At 40.5% G+C, this 19,263-nt stretch overlaps 1 protein-coding gene and 2 non-coding genes across 5 annotated transcripts in view; 1 reads left to right on the top strand and 2 right to left on the bottom strand.

The window, feature by feature from the left end:
• Window positions 1-9,811, bottom strand: part of MDM4 (MDM4, p53 regulator) — a 33,214-nt gene extending 23,403 nt beyond the window's left edge. For 2 of the 3 annotated variants that reach the window (XR_001145596.1, XM_012726951.1), the window contains exons 1-2: window positions 9,680-9,766; window positions 744-856 (exon numbers count right to left, since the gene is read on the bottom strand). Coding sequence is in view for 2 of the 3 variants with exons in the window: in XM_012726951.1 (XP_012582405.1) it covers window positions 744-821 (78 nt within the window). In the remaining variant the exon portion in view is untranslated. Of the gene's footprint in view, window positions 1-743; window positions 857-9,679 lie in introns of all 3 variants that reach the window. The other variant, XM_004685537.2, reaches the window with a different exon arrangement.
• Window positions 9,812-16,851: 7,040 nt separating this feature from the next.
• TRNAK-UUU lies at window positions 16,852-16,924 on the top strand. The gene has a single exon. It is a non-coding gene; the product is annotated as a tRNA-Lys (tRNA).
• Window positions 16,925-17,245: 321 nt separating this feature from the next.
• On the bottom strand, window positions 17,246-17,318 carry TRNAK-UUU. The gene has a single exon. It is a non-coding gene; the product is annotated as a tRNA-Lys (tRNA).
• Window positions 17,319-19,263: the final 1,945 nt, after the last annotated feature.

Here is a 19,263-nt window from a genome sequence, read left to right as displayed (position 1 = left end):
AAGAAGGGATTCTGGGATTAAGGAGACGGTCAAAAGATTCTTTCTGTATAGATAAATACATGATAAAATAGGGACTTTTTTTTAGAATACACTTGCTGTATTGAAAATTAGCAATATATATCAATTGATATATATTGATTTAAAACTTGATTTAAAAAAACTATTTACAGTGAAGTGACGAAAACAGAAAATTAATATAACTTGGCCCCAGACTATCCACTCGTCACCCATATCCTAACATGTTAATTTTCAAAATATATTACTGAGCAACTGTAACCTCCAACTATTTATTTAATTAGTAATCAATTCAAATGCAGGAATGGGGACTCCCTGGTGGAGCATATGGTTAGTCTCAGCACTATGAAGCTATAGCTGCCACTGAAGCACGAGTTCAATCCCCAGCCACATAGTTCAGCAGACCTCTCCTTTCTTGCCCACTGCTCCCCCTCAGCAGTGTATTTCAGTAGATCTGCCTGTTCTGCTCTCCTCTCTGTCTCTGGTGAATCCTCTCACTTCCCCACCTCCCACACCTCTGGCCTGTACCCCAGTTCTTTTGTGCATAAATAATCTTTTTTAAAAAGGCAAATTTATTAATGTTGACACTGTTTACTATGTTCCCTAATATGACATTTTAAAAATAATCACTTCTGCTCTGTATAAAAATCCTAGAGTCAGGACTTTTAGTTACATGCCCATTCCAATTTTTTAAAAACTTAAAACAGAAATGCCTAAAAATTATTTACCTGATTAACTTGTTCTGGAGTGATCCTGCAAGCACTGTCAGAGGTTGAACACTGGGCAGAGGTGGGAAATGATGTCATTTTGGCAGTGAAGAATTTGCAGTTTGCTAGTAAGTCTAAAAAAAATAAATAATTGTTTTCTAAAATAAAAATTCCCGCTTTGGCATTTTACTCTGCAGTTAAGAGTAAAAAAGACACAGATATCAGAGTACCCACAAAATGTAATACATCCACGATGAGGTTCATAACACCTGCCTGATCACATTCTAGTTTAGATCCTGCAAAAGCCTCAAGCACACAATTAAGAGTAAGAACCACCTAAGCTTCCTTCAGGTGAAATCTGAAACAGAAACAGGTTCAGGCATGCTCCAATCCCCACACCTGTGATAATGAGTAAACTGTCCAAGTCCAACTTACAATCATTATCTCCCCAATGGAGATCTGATAGCTTCTCATTATTTCCTTCCCTCTTAGATAGTACTCAAGAAGCACCCTCAGGAAGAGATGCAGGACTGGCGGAATTACCAAGATTAAGTAGTAGCTTTAAGAGTCCAAGAGACGAGCAAGGAAAACCTCTGCAGCGTGCTGGAAGCCTGTCCTGGCAAGGGGTCATAGGGAAGGGGGAGTCAACATAACATGAGACGGAGCCGCTTTCAAATACGCCAACCCTAAAGAATACAGGAACTAAATACAAAGTGGGTTAAACCAAGGTAGGCACATATCAAGGAAAGAAATAACATGAGTTGAAAGAGTGTAAGATTTGATTAAATTTTTTCACTTCTAACTTTTCTCCAGAAAAAGAAAAGGCAGATACATTTTTAAAGAAAAACTTGCTTGAGCTGAGGCAATTTAAGTGTTAAATTTTGAGCTGACAGCAGCTTTCTAGTCCACCTGTAACTCTGCGGTTGTCTTTCTTCTTTTCCTAGTAAACCTGTCCTTTTAAAAAGTATAAAAACAAAAACCACTTCACGCTGACATGACTGCCCAACATTCAGTTTAAAAAGGTGGCAGGTCACTGCCTAACATCTTGTTTACAGAACCTATTCCAATGGATGACTAAGGGTGTCATATTTAGACAAAAAGGTGCCACATCCTTACAATGATTGTTTCACAATTCCTGGAAAGAGGGGATACTCTGCCCCAGGACCCTGGATTTACAGATGATGAAAAACCCTGACCAAGGTCTCACTGCACGGCTCTGGGTGGAGATTTAAGACGCTAAAGAGATGTGATGGAGCCTCCCTGATGGCACAAGGGGTTAAGTCTCAGCACTATGAAGCCATTCTACAGAGAACTGACCCACAAGGCACCGACCTCTCCTGTCTCCTGTCTCATCCGCTGCTCCCCTCAGCAGTGTATTTCAGTAGGTCTGCCTGTTCTGCTCCCCACTCTGTCTCTGGTGAATCTTCTCACATCCCTGCACCTCTAGACTATACCCCATTTCTTGTATAAAAAAATTTAAGTGGGCGCTCCCTGGTGGCGCAGCGGGTTAAAGCACAGCACTGAGAAGCTTGAGCCACTTCCCCATGAGTTTGATTCCCGCCTGCCCCGGAGGAGATCCACATGGGAGGAAGACCTCTCCTGACCTGCCCGCTGCTCCCCTCAGCAGTGTACTTCGTGGATCTGCCTGTTCTGCTCCCCGCTCTTTCTCTGGTGAATCTTCTCACCCTCCGCATCTCTAGCCTGTACCCCAGTTCTATATGAATAAATAAATCTTTAAAAAAAAAAATTAAGTAATCCTATGGTATAGGTATTATGCTTATTTTTACAGACCAGGCAAGAGAAATGTTATTTGCCTAAAGTCACACAGCAAATTGTTTGGGGTCAAGATTTCAAACTCAGAAGAATTCTGAAGCCCCTTTTAGATATCAGATTAGATTGGGGCCTCCCTAGTGGCAGAGGGGTTAAAGACAGTACTGTCAATCAACTGCCAGCCACTGCAGCAAGAGTTGGATCCCTGATCCCTGATGCAGGGCCAAGAAGCTGACCCACATGGCACAACAGACCACTCATGTCTCACCAGCTACTCCCCTCAGCAGTGGATTTCAGCAGATCTTCCAGTTCTGCTCCCCATCTGTTGTAAGTGAATCCCTGGTTTCTGGTGAATCATCACCTGTACCTCTGCCCGATGCCCCAGTTCTTGCACACAGAAGTAAGTCTTTAAAAAGTATATTATTACATTAATTACAATCCTTTTCTTCAAGACATATTATCATTGTTCATTCAAGCACAACCTGCTTTTACTTGATTTTTTTCCAAAGATTTATTTATTTATGCATACAAGAACTGGGGTACAGTCCAGAGGTAAAGGGGTGGGGAAATGATTAACCAGACAGAGTGGGGAGCAGAACAGGCAAATAAACTGCTGAAGGGAGCAGTGGATGGGTCAGGATAAGTCTGCCATGCCATGTGGTCAACTCCCTGGCTGGGGATCAACTCGCTTAGCACAGTGCTGTTTTAACCCTTTGCACCACAAGGCAGGGCCCTTACTTGATTCTTTTTTACTTGACAATACCCACAAACTAAGACTTTGACAATGATCTACACTTAATCATAGCCTCCATCCCATTCCTCTGCCTCCCCCAACAATCATCCAAAATCCTGTTTTCATTTTCTCCCTGTTTTTATGCGTTTCAATGCTACCTCAAAATGGAACTCTAAAAAGTACATATTTTTATTTTAGTTGGTTTCAACTTTAAGAAAACTCCCTTAAGTATGTTATTGTAATTTCAGTGATTTTTGTATCACAATAATTTCTACCACGTCACTTTAAAATTGAACTGTAGTAAAAATTCACCATTTTAACTACTTTTAAGTGTGTAATTCAGTGACAGTAAGTACATTACACTGCTGTACACCATCACCACTAACCATTTTCATCATGTTAAACTAAAACTCTGTACTCAATACACAATAACCCTTATTTCCTTTCCCAAGAGTCTGGTAACCTATTCTACATTTTGTCATTATGAACAAGCCTATTGTAGGCACCTCATATAATTTTAGCTTTTGTCCTTTATGTCTGGATTACACCTTAGTGGAATATTTTCAAGGTTCACTCATACAATAGTAAACTTTTTACTTCACTTTTTATTTATCCTGACTGCTAAATAACATCCTAGGGTATGATGGGGCATTTGAGTTGTTCCTCGGTTTTCACTATTATAAATAAACATTCTTTTCACTATTATAAATAAACATTAACACTCTTGTATGTTTTACTTGATATCTATGTGCCAAAAAGAATCTCTTAGGCATATCTACGAGAGAAATTCCTGAGTCACAGCATATATAAATCTAATACAGAATTCAACTTAAATGTATGCACCAGTTTACAATTCTACCAAAATGTCTAAGATATTCTTTAATACTACCTCTCATCAAAAATTTGGTATCATAAAACTTAATTTCTGCCAAATAGGCATCACCTTGATTTATATTTCCTTAATTGCTCATGATGCTGAATGACTTTACATGTTTGTCAGCCACATGTATTTCTTTTGTGACAGCTGCTCAAATCTTTGCATTTATTTTCTACAGTGGTTTATTATAGTTTTAATATTAACTCTTCGTCAATTGGATGTTCTACAAATATATTCTCCCAATTTGTAATCTCCATTCTAGGTGTTTTTATGAGCAAAAACTTAATTCTAAACAAATCAAATTTATATTTATCAATCACCTCTTTTTTTTTTTAAAGATTTATTTATTTGTACATACAGAACTGGGGTACAGGCCAGAGGCTCAGGAGCGCCGAGAGGCTTCACCAGAGACAGTGGGGAGCAGAACAGGCAGATCGATGAAGGACACTGCTGAGGGGAGCAGTGGGGGAGGTCAGGAGAGGTCTGCCATGCCATGTGGTCACCTCCAGGGCAGGCGGGAATCGAAGTCATACGGAAGTAGCTTTGGCTTCTCAGTGCAAGTGCTTTTACCGCTGCGCCACCAGGGAAGGTCCACCTCTCATTTTTTAGTCAATGACCTCCGGCTGGTCTGGCTAAGTAATCTTTTTTTCCCCAAGGTCTTATGTTAATCTATACTGTCTACTAAGACTGGCAAGAGCTACTAAAATTTTTAAACTTCTATGACCTTTAAATCCTAATCCATCCAACTTATTTTCTTTTTATAGATTTTACAAAAGTGTCCCTTTTTTCTTTCCATTGCAATGGCCATTTTTCCCAGCTCAATTTACCAACAATACCTTTTTGGACGATCACCTCTGTCACTTATCAAATTTCCCTTACATGCATCTCAGAGTTCTCTATTCTATTGTACTGATCAATCTTTCTGTGTTCATACAACTCAACACTTTCTTAGTCTTGCTATCCAGTATGGCAACCTTCCCCTCCCTGTTCCTCTTAAGAAGTGACTAGCTTATGCATGGTCCCTTAACTCTTTCATATAAATTTTAGTATCATCAATTTCTATGAAAAATCCCTGTTGGGATTTTGGGATTTTGAATGATACTACATTTATAATACAGATCAAAATGTTTAAATTATGGAACAGATACCTAGTTCTCTCTTTTCCTTTCTCTCTTTTATTTTTATCTTAGCCTTTTAGATGGTAAATGATACCAAGGAATCTGGCCGTATTTATTTCATATATCTCTGATAACATTTCCTGAATTTGAACCTCTCAGTATTTCCTCTAGAACTGTCTTCCAGACAGGTCTTTGTGTGGCAAGGCACACAAGACCTCATATGCCAGGACATACGTTTATTATTCCCTCCTGCTAAAAGGAACGTAGTTAGGTGTAAAATTGAGTTTCATTTCAAACCTCTGAAAAAACACTTGTCTTCTTGCATTAAGTGATGCTATCTAAAAACTGTGATGTCAACTCAATTTTTGCTCCCTGAGGTGTAACCTGTTCTGAGACTCCTATAATTTTCTTTTGCTTTTATTTTCTTAGGTTTCACTATGAGAAGCAACCTTTTCTTATCTTTCATCTTTAATACTAAGAAACCTTTTAATCTGAGGATTATTCTATTTTTCTAATTCTAAATTAAGAAGTATTTTCCATTATTTCTTTAAGCACTTACTTTTCAAGTTTACTTCTAAGACTCATCATTTGGTGTGAGTGCTTTTATATCTATTATTTCCCCAAACCAAAATGTGTTACTTCTTGAGTACTTCACTGCAACAGGCTCTTAACTGGTCTCTCAATCCAAGATCCACACTATAGGCAGGATTTAAACAAACCAAAGCAAAAAATCAAGTCTACCAAGCTAGGCCCTGCACACTAACTTAATTGCTGCTCTCAAAAGAAATAGTCTAGCCCCTCCGGCCACACTGTCTTTCCCATGCTCTGTGCTCCTGAGTCACCCTGATGTTCTGGTTTCTCTACCAAGGCCACTGCTTCCTGCTTCTGGGCTTTTGCACAGTTGTTACCTCACTGGGAGCACTGTGAGTCAGTCAGTACAAGGCTGACTCATCCTAAACCTTCCAGTCTCAGGTTAAATGCCATCTCCTACAACAACCATCATTAGATGTAAAACCATTTGACAGAGGGGCTGGGGAAACTCTAGCACACATGCACTTGGACCGGACTTACCTCTAAAAGAAGGTCACTCACACATCATATACTTTCTGATGTGATGTATCAGGAGGAACCAGTATCTCCTATAAAATATTCTTGACCCTGTATTTATATAGTATATATCAAATAATCAAAATCTAATCAAACCTCTGATCGAATTAACTACCTATTTGTAGGAAAACTGAAGGGTAAAGAAAAAAGTACCTAATAATCTAAAAGGACTTCTGTTGGATAGGACAGTTGAACTGAGGAGATTGTTATAGACTTCAAAAACATACACCTAAAAAATATACCCCTAGACCTCTCTGGTGGCCCAAGGGGTTAAGCTTCAGCACTAAGAAGCCAGCACAGCCACTGTAGCTGTTGTACTAGTTGGATCCTGGCCAGAGAGCTGATCCAATGACACAGCAGACCTGGTAGCACAAGGGGTTAAGTCTCAGCACTGCTGCATGACTCGGATCCCCAGCCAGGAAGCTGACCCACAAGGCACAGCAGACCTTTCCTGAGCATCCCGCTGCTCCCCTCAGCAGTGTACTGCAGTCAATCTGCCAGTTCTGCTCCCCACTGTCTCTGATGAATCCTCCCATCCTCCCGCACCTCTGGCTTACACCCCCAGTTCTTGTATGCATAAATAAATCTTCAAAATAAAATAAACCCAATACAGCATGTGATCCTGTTCAAGTCTGTATTCAAAAAGCCATCTGCAAAATGTCATACTTTTCTAAACAATCAGGAAATTATGAACACTGTACTATGTAGTATATACTATTAGAAACTACTAACTGTACTAGAAAGGCAAGGAGTCTTTTTTTTTTTTTCTTTTACATTAAACTGATAAGATACACATTCTGGCATATTTAAAGGTAAAGTGATATATCCGTGATATGCTTTACACATCTCATTTTAACGACAAGATAAATGGGGGTCGGGGGGGTACTGAATTGAAATAACAGATTTTAATTTCCTTATTGAATGAGAAAATCACAAAAATTCTGTGTTTATCTACTATATCTTGAAAAATCTAGTCCTCTTAGAAAATCCTCCAGTCATACTAAAAGATTCACTATGACTGCTTTAGCTCTCTGAATAAGTTTCTTTCCAATTAATAAATGGTAGTGATAAGTAAAGAGAATTGAAAAGAATCTGTCTGCTTTAAATGAAACAAGTAAGAAAGCCTATTTTCTGCTGTTGCATTCAAAAGGGTCCTCCCTCAAAAGAATGTACTTACTGAAAGAAAAACCAATTTTACAACTTCCACAGCATAACAGAAGTAGGACGCTCCCAAGGTAGGACACAAAATGCCCTGTATTTTACAGAGCACTTAAGATCAAAGGAATGGCCTACATGGGCATGCAGAAGAAGCGTGCTGGGCCCATAAAACAAAAGCTGCTCAGAAGTTAGCAGAACTAATCATTTTTACCAATTCTTTAGAGCCCTAGGAATCTCCATTAAAAACTACTGTCTGGGCCCTCCCTGGTGGCGCAGCGGGTTAAAGCACAGCACTGAGAATCTAAAGCCGCTTCCACATGAGTTCGATTCCTGCCTGCCCCGGAGGTGACCACATGGTGTGGCAGATCTCTCCTGACCCACCCGCTGCTCCCCTCAGCAGTGTACTTCATCCATCTGCCTGTTCTGTTCCCCACTCTGTCTCTGGTGAAGCCTCTCACCGCCCATGAGCCTCTGGCCTGTACCCCAGTTCTGTATGCACAAATAAATAAATCTTTAAAAAAAAAAAAAAAAACTACTGTCTGGTTCATGCCCTTTGCAGCAACATGGATGGAGCTGGAAGGGATCGTGCTTAGTGAAATAAGCCAGAAAGAAAAATACCAGATGGCTAGATGGTTTCGCTCATAGCAGCAGCATAAAGTACCCTGGGGGGTGGGGAGGAATAATAATAATAATGAACAACTATATACAGAGACATTTTACCGGGATGGAGTGGGGAATGGGATCAAAAATGGGGGGAAAAGGGAGAGAGTGCATGGGACCATGGCGATGGCACACGGGTAATTTAGCGATGGGAAACCCACAGGTATTACAATTCAGATGGAAAAAGGCAAAAAATGATGTAAAAATAAACTATTATAATAAAAAAATAAAGCTACTGTCTGGTTCTATTTCAACTACATACATGGAAATAATTAGCTTTTTTCTTTTAATAAAGAAACTACTATTCAGAGCTTTTAGATCTGACAAGCCTGCTACACTCCTACCAAGAGTAAGCTGTAACAAGTGTAAACTCCAGCACAGCTTGTAAAGGAGACAAGCAAAAAATCTACCAAGGGGCAACTAATAAAAGAAACAGTTGTATAATCCAGTAGTGCAAGATTATGCAAGTCTTTAAAGTATGATATGTGTATGTGTATATATATGTATATATGTGTGTATGTATATATACACTATACATATGTGTGTGTGTGTGTGCGCGCTTTATGGAAAGCTGTCCGTGACATTGGTACTTGAAAAATTTAGGGTGCAGAACATAAATACAAAATGATCCTACTGTTGTTTTAAAACGTTATGTATAAAAATAGAAAGTATATTTCTATTAATTAACAGTAATTAACACTACTTCCCAGTAATTTACAGTAGCTAACTGAGACGGTGAGAAGTTAGTAAAGATGGGCAGTTTAACTTTACACACTTCTGTACTGTGCATTTTTTCAAACATCCTACACGATCTTTTTTTGGTCTATTAAAAACGCTGTGATCATGACCAGTACTTAACGTAAAATACTTATGACCCAAAGTTGTTTTTTCGATACTGGGAAGTAGAACTTTATACCCAAAGTCTGTGACCGATTCTTGTTCCACGTGTAGCATCCCAAGGCACACAGGGACTTCCCAGCACAAGCCTCCCCACCCCCCAACCCCTTAAACTGCGGTTTTCAAGCTTTGTGGGATACGAAACCCAAATGCGAGGCTGATGACAGAAACACATTCCTGAACTCCATCTCCAGATACCGTCTGGGAGGTCTGGGTGTGCCCCAAGGGAGCATTCTTCAAACCAGCACTCAGGCTCTCTGAGACAGATGACCCGCAGCCCCGAAACGCTCAGAAGACGCCCCAATGTCTTTCTCCACGCTTCCCAAATGCCTCAACATCCCTTCAACTGAGTCCAATCAAACGTCGTCAGTAGCACTATTTCGATTTTAGGTTTGGAGCCCATTAGCTGAACTGGTTACACGTCAACCTCACCTCCATTTCATCTTCCCGGGGGGTGGGGGGGCTGCTCCCCTCCCCTAACCCTGCCCACACACCCTCCCCCACAGCCCTTCTTCCGCCCAGAGCGCCCGTCTCCCACGCCGCCATCCTCCCCCCGCAAGCTCCGAGAAGGGCGCGCCGCGGCCAGCTCCTACTCTCCGCCCCCCGGCACCCCGCAGACGAAAGTCCAGAGCCACACCTCACGGCCGCTCCATGAGTCGCTCCCCCGCCGAGCACGGGGCCGGGGGCGTCAGTCCCAGGCCCCGAGGCCTCAAGGCCTCAGCAGCATTTTGAAACGGCGAGGAAAGAGAGCGCAACTTCCGGCCTCTCCAAAGCTTCTCGAAAGAGCTTCCGGTGAGACCTCCGGAAGCATCGATGGAGCAACTGGCGGGCTAGAGAGCTAGGCCAGCCGAGCTCTTATACCATAGAGTAGAGACTGGTCCGGATAGAGAGTCGCAGGGAGTGGGTGGCGAGGCGTTTTACGGTTTCAAGAACGTGCGTTTTGCGACCTCGCGGGGTCTTGAGATATTTGTGGACGAGACCAAGGAGAGCGGAAAACTGGAGGAGGAGAAACCCGAGGCAGATAAAGGGCTCTGCTTGGCGTGAATTATTCTTACTCCAGAGTGGAAACGGAGCTTCGTGGCGTCGGCACTTTGGGGGCAGCTAAGACTCGTATACACAGGGCACCTACAAGCAACATGAGAATTGCCAATCCCACACGAGCAAAGCACGATGAGATGGGGTCGTCTAATCTTTGCAATATAAAAGTGACTTCAGACCCCTCGGCTGACTGTCTTCAACTTCTTGCCGCGACCGAGCGGCATTAACTCCCCCTAAATACCTCATTCCTGTTACCTCGGGGCGATTCTAAATAGTGAGAGGTGGTTCTGAGCTGAAATTATATTATTTTGCAATTTTTATTAGTTTTAGTTCTGCTCTTTGGAGAACTGAGTGGTGTCTGTTCGGTTATTTGAAGACAGCCACATCCCTAACCCTCTTCGATTTTCTGCAAACTAAATAAATCCCCACAGAGCCTCCAACTACTTTTATTTGACACGGCTTCAAGCCTCCTGCCACCTAGTCATCTTCTGAACAAGTGCTCACTTGTCCCGTTTAAAATGTGACTCCCTGAGGTAGACAAGCTCTCAGGCAAATGAAAATGGGGCAGTGAACTTTAATTTGCATATTACACCTTCATCTATTTCTGGCTCTGGGAGTTTCAGGGTTCTGTAAAAAATTACTTTTTTTTTTCACAATTGTTCCAAGAAAGCTTTAAGTGAGCAACCACCGCTCTCAAAATAATAAGGGGGTAAGGGCTGCTCTTGTAGGTGAAACACTGTCAACTCTTTCACCTGTACAGTTAGTTTTAATATATACAGTTTTTAATTCTGAATAGGTATTTGTTTCTTTTAAACAGTCTCAGTTTGGATCCCTTCCTCCTGTATGCTGGACTCTTGAATTATGATCCTTCCTAGCCATACAGGTTAAGATCAGCATATATTAGTTGAATGTATTGTTGGTGCCAAGTACCAACCTAGAAGTGTCCAAACCTAGAGGACCTGGAATGTGTCTAAAGGAAGAGTCAGACTGTCCAGATCAAAACAATGTGGTAAGTGCAGTGACACGTGGGCTGCAGTTACTTTCTCCTGCAAGGCTGAGAGAGATGAATTCTTTCACTTTTGCAGTCTCCAAAATTTTGATCAACTTATTTATCTTTATAACTAAAGCCTTAATAAGAGGCCTCCCTGGTGGTGCAACAGGTTACACAGCACTGCAAGCTGGCGGCAGCTGCCTACCACCTCAGTGTGGTTGGATCCCCTGCCCTGGAGGTGACCCATATGGTGTGGCAGACCTCTCCTGCCCCACCAGCTGCTCCCCCCAGCGGTGTACTTTGTCAGTCAGCCTGTTCTGCTCCCTACTCTGCCTCTGACGAATCCTCTTACCATCCAGGCACCTCTGGCTTGAATAAAACCTTTTCCCTCAGGCTTTACAACTGATTCATGGAAATCATTCATCTTCCAGTGTTATTCTTAAAACCCCAAAAAGCCCGTCTGTTAGTGGTCAACATTTGGCAACATTATCTGTAGTTTCTTTTATCAGTCAAATAACCTTACCAAAAAAGAAAATGAAATTGGTTTAACACACTCAGAAGTGACTTAGTAATCACCACTTCTTTCTCTTAGAACTATACTCACAAACTACTGAATAGAGAGACAGGAAATCTGAGGTTAGTCTCATTATTTATAGAAACCCAAAAGCTACAGAGTTCTTCAGTTTCCCAATCTGTAAAACAAACTGGTTGAATCAGATGATTTTTCTGATGTACCTTGTAGTTCTAAAGGAATTAAGATGAGTATTTTCAGTCTATAGACCTTTTCTTAAAATAGCAAGCTACAAGGAGGAATATAGGAGAACAAAATAAGGTTTCAGATCAGGGAAGTAAACAAACAAAATTAACAGGCGGCTATAAATCAGAGACATCTGCAGGGGATAAAGAGGGAAGAGCCCTGCCAGTGTCCAGTGGGTTAAAGCACAGCATCCATGCCCAGAGAGGTAACCCCCAGGGTGCACAGATCTCTACTCTCTAACCCACTGTTCCTCTCAGCAGTGTACTTCATAAAACTGTTCTGCCCCCCACTCTGTCTCTGGTGAATCCTCTCACCACACCTACACCTCTGGCCTGTACCCCAGTTCTGTATGTATAAATAAATAAAATCTTAAATTTAAAAAAAAGTGGAAGGAAGAGCACTAGGGACTATACCTGAGAGGAGAAAGTTTACAATGCACAAAAATGAACAATTATGTCAAATATATATTAATTGATTAATTAATTAGAAGCTATTTCAGATATACAAAAAAGATAAAAAGAAGAGTGTAATGTCTGTCCTTTCTCCCACCACTTTTCCTAAGGAATAATACTTTAACTGTATAAAAAAGTTCCCTACACTCCCTTTTCTGATAGCGTCTCTCCCCTTTAATTTCCACTTCCCCAAGCATGGTATTTAGTCCTGCTATACATTTCTTCAGATGTCTAGGATTTTCATGTGTAATGTTTCTTTAAAATATCTTCTGCTTTTAAAATTTTATAAGTGGGTGGCATCCAACTATATGTATTGTACTGCATTTGCATTTTCTTCCAGCATGGCGAAGTTCAGTGATATTAAATCATATAGCTATAGTTAGCCAATTTTCGATCTTGTGATGTTCTTGTATAGTATACTAAGATATTGAATTTTGTAATATGGTAATTATTAGTTTTCTAGGGCTGCCATAATAAAATATAACAGACCGGGTAACTGAACAACAGAAATTAATTTTCTCAGATTTCTGGGTGCGAAAAGTCCAAGATCAAGGTACCAGCAGGTCTGGGTTTTTTTGTTTTTTTTTAAGATTTATTTATTTGTGCATACAGAACTGGGGTACAGGCCAGAGGCTCAGGGGCGGCGAGAGGATTCACCAGACACAGAGTGGGGAGCAGAACAGGCAGATCTACAAAGTACACTGCTGCGGGGAACAGCAGGCGGGTCAGGAGAGGTCTGCCATGCCATGTGGTCACCTCCCGGGCAGGCGGGGATCGAACTCATGTGGAAGTGGCTTTAGCTTCTCAGTGCTGTGCTTTAACCTGCTGCGCCATCAGGGAGGGCCAGGTCTGGTTTTTTTTAATCACACTTCACTATGGCTTCACATTTTTGTCTCTTGACCTGTGTTTTGTGTGCCCTACTTTCTTCTTAGAAGGACAGTGTGGCATTTTATTAAGGCCCATTCATAAAACCTCATTTTGTCTTAATCATCCCTGCAAAGAGTCTATCTACAAATATGCTGAGGACTATGAGATGGGAGGGAGGAGCACTTCAGTACAAAAGTTTGGGGAGGGGGACAAAATTCAGCCCATGTAATGAATGCTCCACAATTTTTTCTTTAAATCGTCCCCCTTTGATAAATATTGAAGTGTTTCCATTGTTACAAACAATGCTGCTATTGACGTTCTTGTTCTAATCCCAGTGTGTATTGGAGGGAGGAGAGCTGTGGTCACATACACATTATTCCCTCTATTGGATCATGCCAGAGTAATAGGAGCGTATTTTTGTTGTTGTACATCTTTGCCAGTCTTTGGTGTTATCAGATTACTTAAAAAAACATTCTGAGAAATATGAAATGATTTCTCGTGATGGCTTAATGTATATGTCCATGATGATTAACAAGCCTCATCATTCTTTTCATATTTATTGATTTGTGTTTTTGCATCTATGAGTTGCCTGTTCTTTTACCCATTACGTTATCTGTCTTTTGTTTTTGATTTGTAGAAATTCTCTGTATAATCTGGGTATCAATCTTTTAATCTTTGATTACATACACTGAAAATACCAGTTTCAAACATATAGCTTGTTTTCACTTTTTTTTTTTTTTAAAGATTGTTTATTTGTACATACAGAACTGGGGTACAGGCCAGAGGTGCAGGAGCGGCGAGAGGCTTTACCAGAGACAGAGTGGGGAGCAGAACAGGCAGATCAGAGGAGGTACACTGCTGAGGGGAACAGCGGGCGGGTCAGGAGAGGTCTGCCGCGCCATGTGGTCACCTCCGGGGCAGGCGGGAATCGAACTCATGCGGAAGTGGCTTTAGCTTCTCAGTGCAGTGCTTTAACCCGCTGAGCCACCAGGGAGGGCCTGTTTTCACTTTTTGTGTTTTCTTTCAATGAACAGAAGTTTTTAATTAAGTCAAATTGATTATTTTTGCGTGTTTTGTTTCTTTTTTTTTGTATGTTATTTAAAAGATTCTTTGCTGTCTTTGGGCCATAAAGATACTTTTATATATTTTCTGCCAAGAGGTCTAAAGATTTTCTTTTCACATTAGGCCTGTAATTCACTTAGAATTGATTTTGTTGCATAGCATAAAAATCCAGTTTTTTTTTCTATTTGAATAATGTGACTGTAAAGTTAATGTCAGTCTAATCTTAGGAATTAATCTTTCCTTCTTATTGAGGGTTTTATAGACAAAGTATCATTGAGTAGGATCTTAAAAAGTTAATATAATTTCAAGAGGCATAGAAAGGAGAACAATTTGAGAAGCATGGCATAAATAGTGGAGAGAAGAAAGGGAGGAGGAATTAGAAGACATAGTCTGACAACTTAGGAGAGTCCACTTGGATTGAAATGGACTTGATTGTGCATTGAATCACATTGTCCAAGGGCCCTCCCTGGTGGCACGGTGAGTTAAAGCACAGCACTAAGAAGCTAAAGCCACTTCAGCATGAATCCTGGCTCAGGGAGGTGATCACATGGTGCAGCAAACTTCTCCTGACCCTCCCGCTGCTCCCCTCAGCTGGGTACTTCCTCAGTGGGCCTGTTCTGCTCCTCACTCTGTCTCTGGTGAAGCCTTTCACGACCCCTGCACCTAAAGCCTGTACCCAGTTCTGTATGCATAAATAAATAAATCTTCTTAAAAAATCACACTGTTCAAAATGAGAGATGATAGCCACTTGTGACTTGAAAATGACTAGTCCAAAAGATGTACTATAAATGTAAAGTACATATGAGATTTCAAATATCTGGTGTGAAAGAAATAATGTAAAACATCCCAATGTTTTATGTTCGCAGCACATGAAATAGTAATATTTTGAATATGTTGGGTTGAATAAAGCACATTAATAAAATGTATTTTTTAAATTGATATTGCTAATGGAAAAATTGTAAGTCTCTACAGGGCTTGCATTGTATTTCTATTAAATGTTGCTGACATGGAATCCTAGCAAAGAAGGACATGGAAGATTTTGAATGCTGCTATAAAATATAGTAAAGAAGAATCAGAGTGGTTTTTTTTTTTTTATATATTCAAAAGGTTTATCTTAAAGAGGGAAGAGAAGTAAAGGATGCTTGCACAAACACATGGGGGCAGAAAGAGCAGCCCTGGAAAAGGACAGGCTTGTTAGGAGAGCCACCTGCATTCACAGGTGGACAACCTTAGGACAAGGCTCTGTTGCTTTGCAAAGGGAGAAGGTTGGGGAAGAGAAGCACCTGGGTAATTAGACAGAACACTAGTGATCCACACTTTTGGGAGAAAAATCTGCTCATTTTTTTGTCCAGAATTAACCTACACCAATCAACTATGTTAAGCCTCCTTAAAGAGTGGTAAGAGAGCGATAGAGCAGAATCCAGAGTCCCTTCTTGTTAACATCATTGTATTATCCTTGTGACTTCATGAATTCTTATTATATATCACACTGTTCTAAACAACTGCTCTATACCCTTGTACTATTTTACACAATTTGCGCAATCCTTTACCCTAGGGAGAGAAGAAGCTTACTCCAGATCCTACGTAGTGTAAGGAGACCTAATAGCATACCTAACTTCAGAAGCATTAATCCTTACACTGTCCATGCACTGAGCCAAATTTTTTTAACTGAAATATTTCCTAACTTTAACAATATTTTGCAATATCTCTCAAGTTGTATTCTTCCAGAACATTAGTAAAGAATGCATAATATTTCGTAAGAAGGCCGTACCATAAATTTTATAGTTATTTATGTCTTTTCCATTTTTCCTAGTTAAACTACTATGATGATCTCTCATAGAGTCAGGTCTGTTTAAATATCTCAGATTATTTCTTTAGGACAAATTCTTAAAAGTGGACTTGCTGGACCTGAGTAATCAGTCCTAAATTAGTTACAAATGGAATGAAGAAAAGGAACATCATCTAACTAAATCCCTTTAGCTCCCCTCTCTAAATCCCAACGTGTGAGTTTTCAACGCTAGTCCTGTTGCAGGCTAGTTAGTGCTCAGATTCCTGAGGCGTGGAAGGAAAGACCTTCAATGACGAGATCAATAAAATCCCTCCCTGCAGGCTTGTTCAACATTCCTGTCTCTCTGGTTTTGCAGGCTCGGGTCTCAAGAACGAGTGAACCCTTCAGGGTTTGCGTCATTTAAAATCACTCATTTGCCTTCAAGAGTTCTACAGAATAATCTCACTAGCCCTATACAGTATCCTTCTTCCACTGCGTAACTACGCAGTTCAATCCCTTTACCTTCAAAACAGCATATTTGTATTCTCTTAAACTGTTTTTTTTCCACCCCACCCCCTATTTCCGGGTAGGTTAGAACTGATGTGTACTCTGCCACTACAGCGTTTCAAAAGCTTCGCTATTGTCTTAATCCTGGATCAAAGACATTAACATGAATGGTTATGGGGCACATGGATATCTCTCACTTCTGGGAATTTTGGTTGAAAGGTGTCAGGTTTAGCCCTCTTTTTCTTTAACTCACGAATCCCGAACTTCCTGATTTAAAGGAAGCTCGAAAAATAGGCTTGCGGAAGCGATTGCACTAAGTTCTTCATTCTTATGTAAGGCATTACTGTGAAGCTGCACTGGCGCGAGGGCCCGGATAGCTCAGTCGGTAGAGCATCAGACTTTTAATCTGAGGGTCCAGGGTTCAAGTCCCTGTTCGGGCGCGTTCCTTTTTTTCATGTTTTACTTTTGGTTTCCTTTATCAAAATATTAGCAATCTGAAAAACACAAAACTCGCTAGCGAACCACCCTACGTAAACCTACGCACAGTCTTCAAAAAGTTACGGGATTTTACACTTTCGTTTCGTGAGTATAAACATCTAGCAATTTCTGACATCAATACTGAGATAATTGTGTTCGATTTAAAATAAAAATTGCTTTAGAATTAATAAAATTGCTAGAGAAATACTAAAATAAAAATTGCTTTAGCATTAATAGGTTGGAAATAAAAAAGCTGTAACCTGTCAATGTGCAAAAGTCACCAACGCCCGAACAGGGACTTGAACCCTGGACCCTCAGATTAAAAGTCTGATGCTCTACCGACTGAGCTATCCGGGCGCTCTTACAAAGGGCTCTTCTTTTATTTACTTGATATAATTCTAATAAGTTGTTTTATAAATTAAAGCTACGTTTTAATTTGGCTTTAAAAATATGTATATTTCATTTGTTTTCTTTTTATGAAAAACGCGTTCAAGTTCTTTCATATTTCACGTACTTCACGTTTGATCAGTTGGCAATATCCACTAAACCCTCTAATGTTAAAGTTACCCCCCAAAAAAACCCCCAAGAACGTCAAAATTCAGACCGAGCCGTAACCTCTTTTAACATAATTCTTAATTCTTCTGACTTTATCTATCACTTTCCCTGATAAGTTCTCTGAATGTTAGTAATTTTATTGAACCATATAATATCTTTGATTAAAAGTACATTTCTATCCGCGATATGATGTTGTCGTTAGATAAGCATTCCTTACCACAAAGGAAGGAAAGATAAATTTGATTCATGAATAGGGTTCTAATAAAGTAAAATAAAAGTGACTGTGGAAAAGTGGGTCTGAATTTAGACTATAAGAAAGGAAGCTTAGACGCTGAATTTAAATTTCTGGTTGACTTTTTTGCCTTTCGCTCTCTTCAAGGCAAGTTGTGGATTTCAAGTCAGGGTCACAATGTGAATTCTTCTAAAGCCATTTTAGTGTACACGGTGGGAGCATGAAGAAAAAAATCTCCAGATTGATCTATTTTTTCCTAAAATCAGTTTCACCAATCCTGACACCTAGGGTGCAGAACACAGGATTATGAAAGGTAAAAGTCTGGTGAGAGAATTTATCCTTGTTTCTGGGAACTTGAGACTTCTGAGCACAATGAACAGCAAAACAGTTCAGCCTCACTAGGCAAAATTTCTTTCCTACAATTGTCTGATTCTTTCAGAACAAAGATCAACAAATTGTGTGATCTGAACAGGCCTGGGTTTCCTCTAAGATACGTTTCAATTTAAAGTTTCACCATTCTATTACTTTTCCCAGGAGGGTAAGTTTAGACTCAAACTACCAGGAAGAGATGATTTAATTCAACAAATATGTATTGATCGTTTACTGTGGTTTCCTTATGTGCTAGTTCCAGAGTCCAGAGGTAGGTAAGACAGACTCTGTTCACAGTCTAGGAAAGAAGGCAAGTAATCTTACTGTAAAGTAATAAAGGCAGCAATAAAAATTCCAATACAAGCTTTGAAGGAGATGAGGATGGAAAGACAGAATTAAAAAATGAGGGTAGGCACGGGGATTACCACTGAGATGGAAAAAGGTGCAAATGATGTAAAAATAAACTCTTATATTATTATATACTTTTAAAGATTTATGTATTTATGCATACAGAACTGGGGTACAGGCCAGAGATGCGGAAGGTGAAAGGATTCACCAGAGACAGAGTGGGGAGCAGAACAGGCAGATGTACTGAAATACACTGCTGAGGGGAGCAGCAGGCAGGTCAGAAGAGGTCTGCCACACCATGTGGTCACCTCCCGGGGCAGGTGGGGATGGAACTCAATGCGGAAGTGGCTTAAGTTTCTTAGTGCCGTGCTTTAACCCACTGTGCCACCAGGGAGGGCCAACTATTATATTATTTAATAAAAAAAAAAAAAATGAGGGCAGGGGCCCTTGGGTTTTCAATCAAGAAAACATGATCAGAGTTTAGTTTAAACCATTAACTCTTAGAGGTAAATAGAAATGAGTCACAGAGACATTCAGTTATCTACTCAGACATCTTGAGCACCCACTGTGTTAGGCAAGGGAAATCTTCTTGTTCTGCTTTTATGAAGTTTTATGAGGTTTGGGAATGTATAAAACCTATCTGGGCCAGGGAGGTGACCCATGTGGTGCAGTAGACCTCTCCTGTCTGTCACCCACTGCTCCCCTCAGTAGAATACTTTGTTGATCTGCTTGTTCTGCTCCCCACTCTCTCTTTGGGGAATCCTCTCACCACCCTCCACATCTCTGGCCTATACCCCC

The sequence above is a fragment of the Condylura cristata genome, unplaced genomic scaffold (assembly GCF_000260355.1).
Source record: "Condylura cristata isolate star-nosed mole 26May11 unplaced genomic scaffold, ConCri1.0 scaffold00018, whole genome shotgun sequence".
NCBI classification, from domain to species: Eukaryota; Metazoa; Chordata; class Mammalia; order Eulipotyphla; family Talpidae; genus Condylura; species Condylura cristata.
Note: the sequence above shows the minus strand (reverse complement) of the source record. Positions and strands in the feature narration are given on the sequence as shown.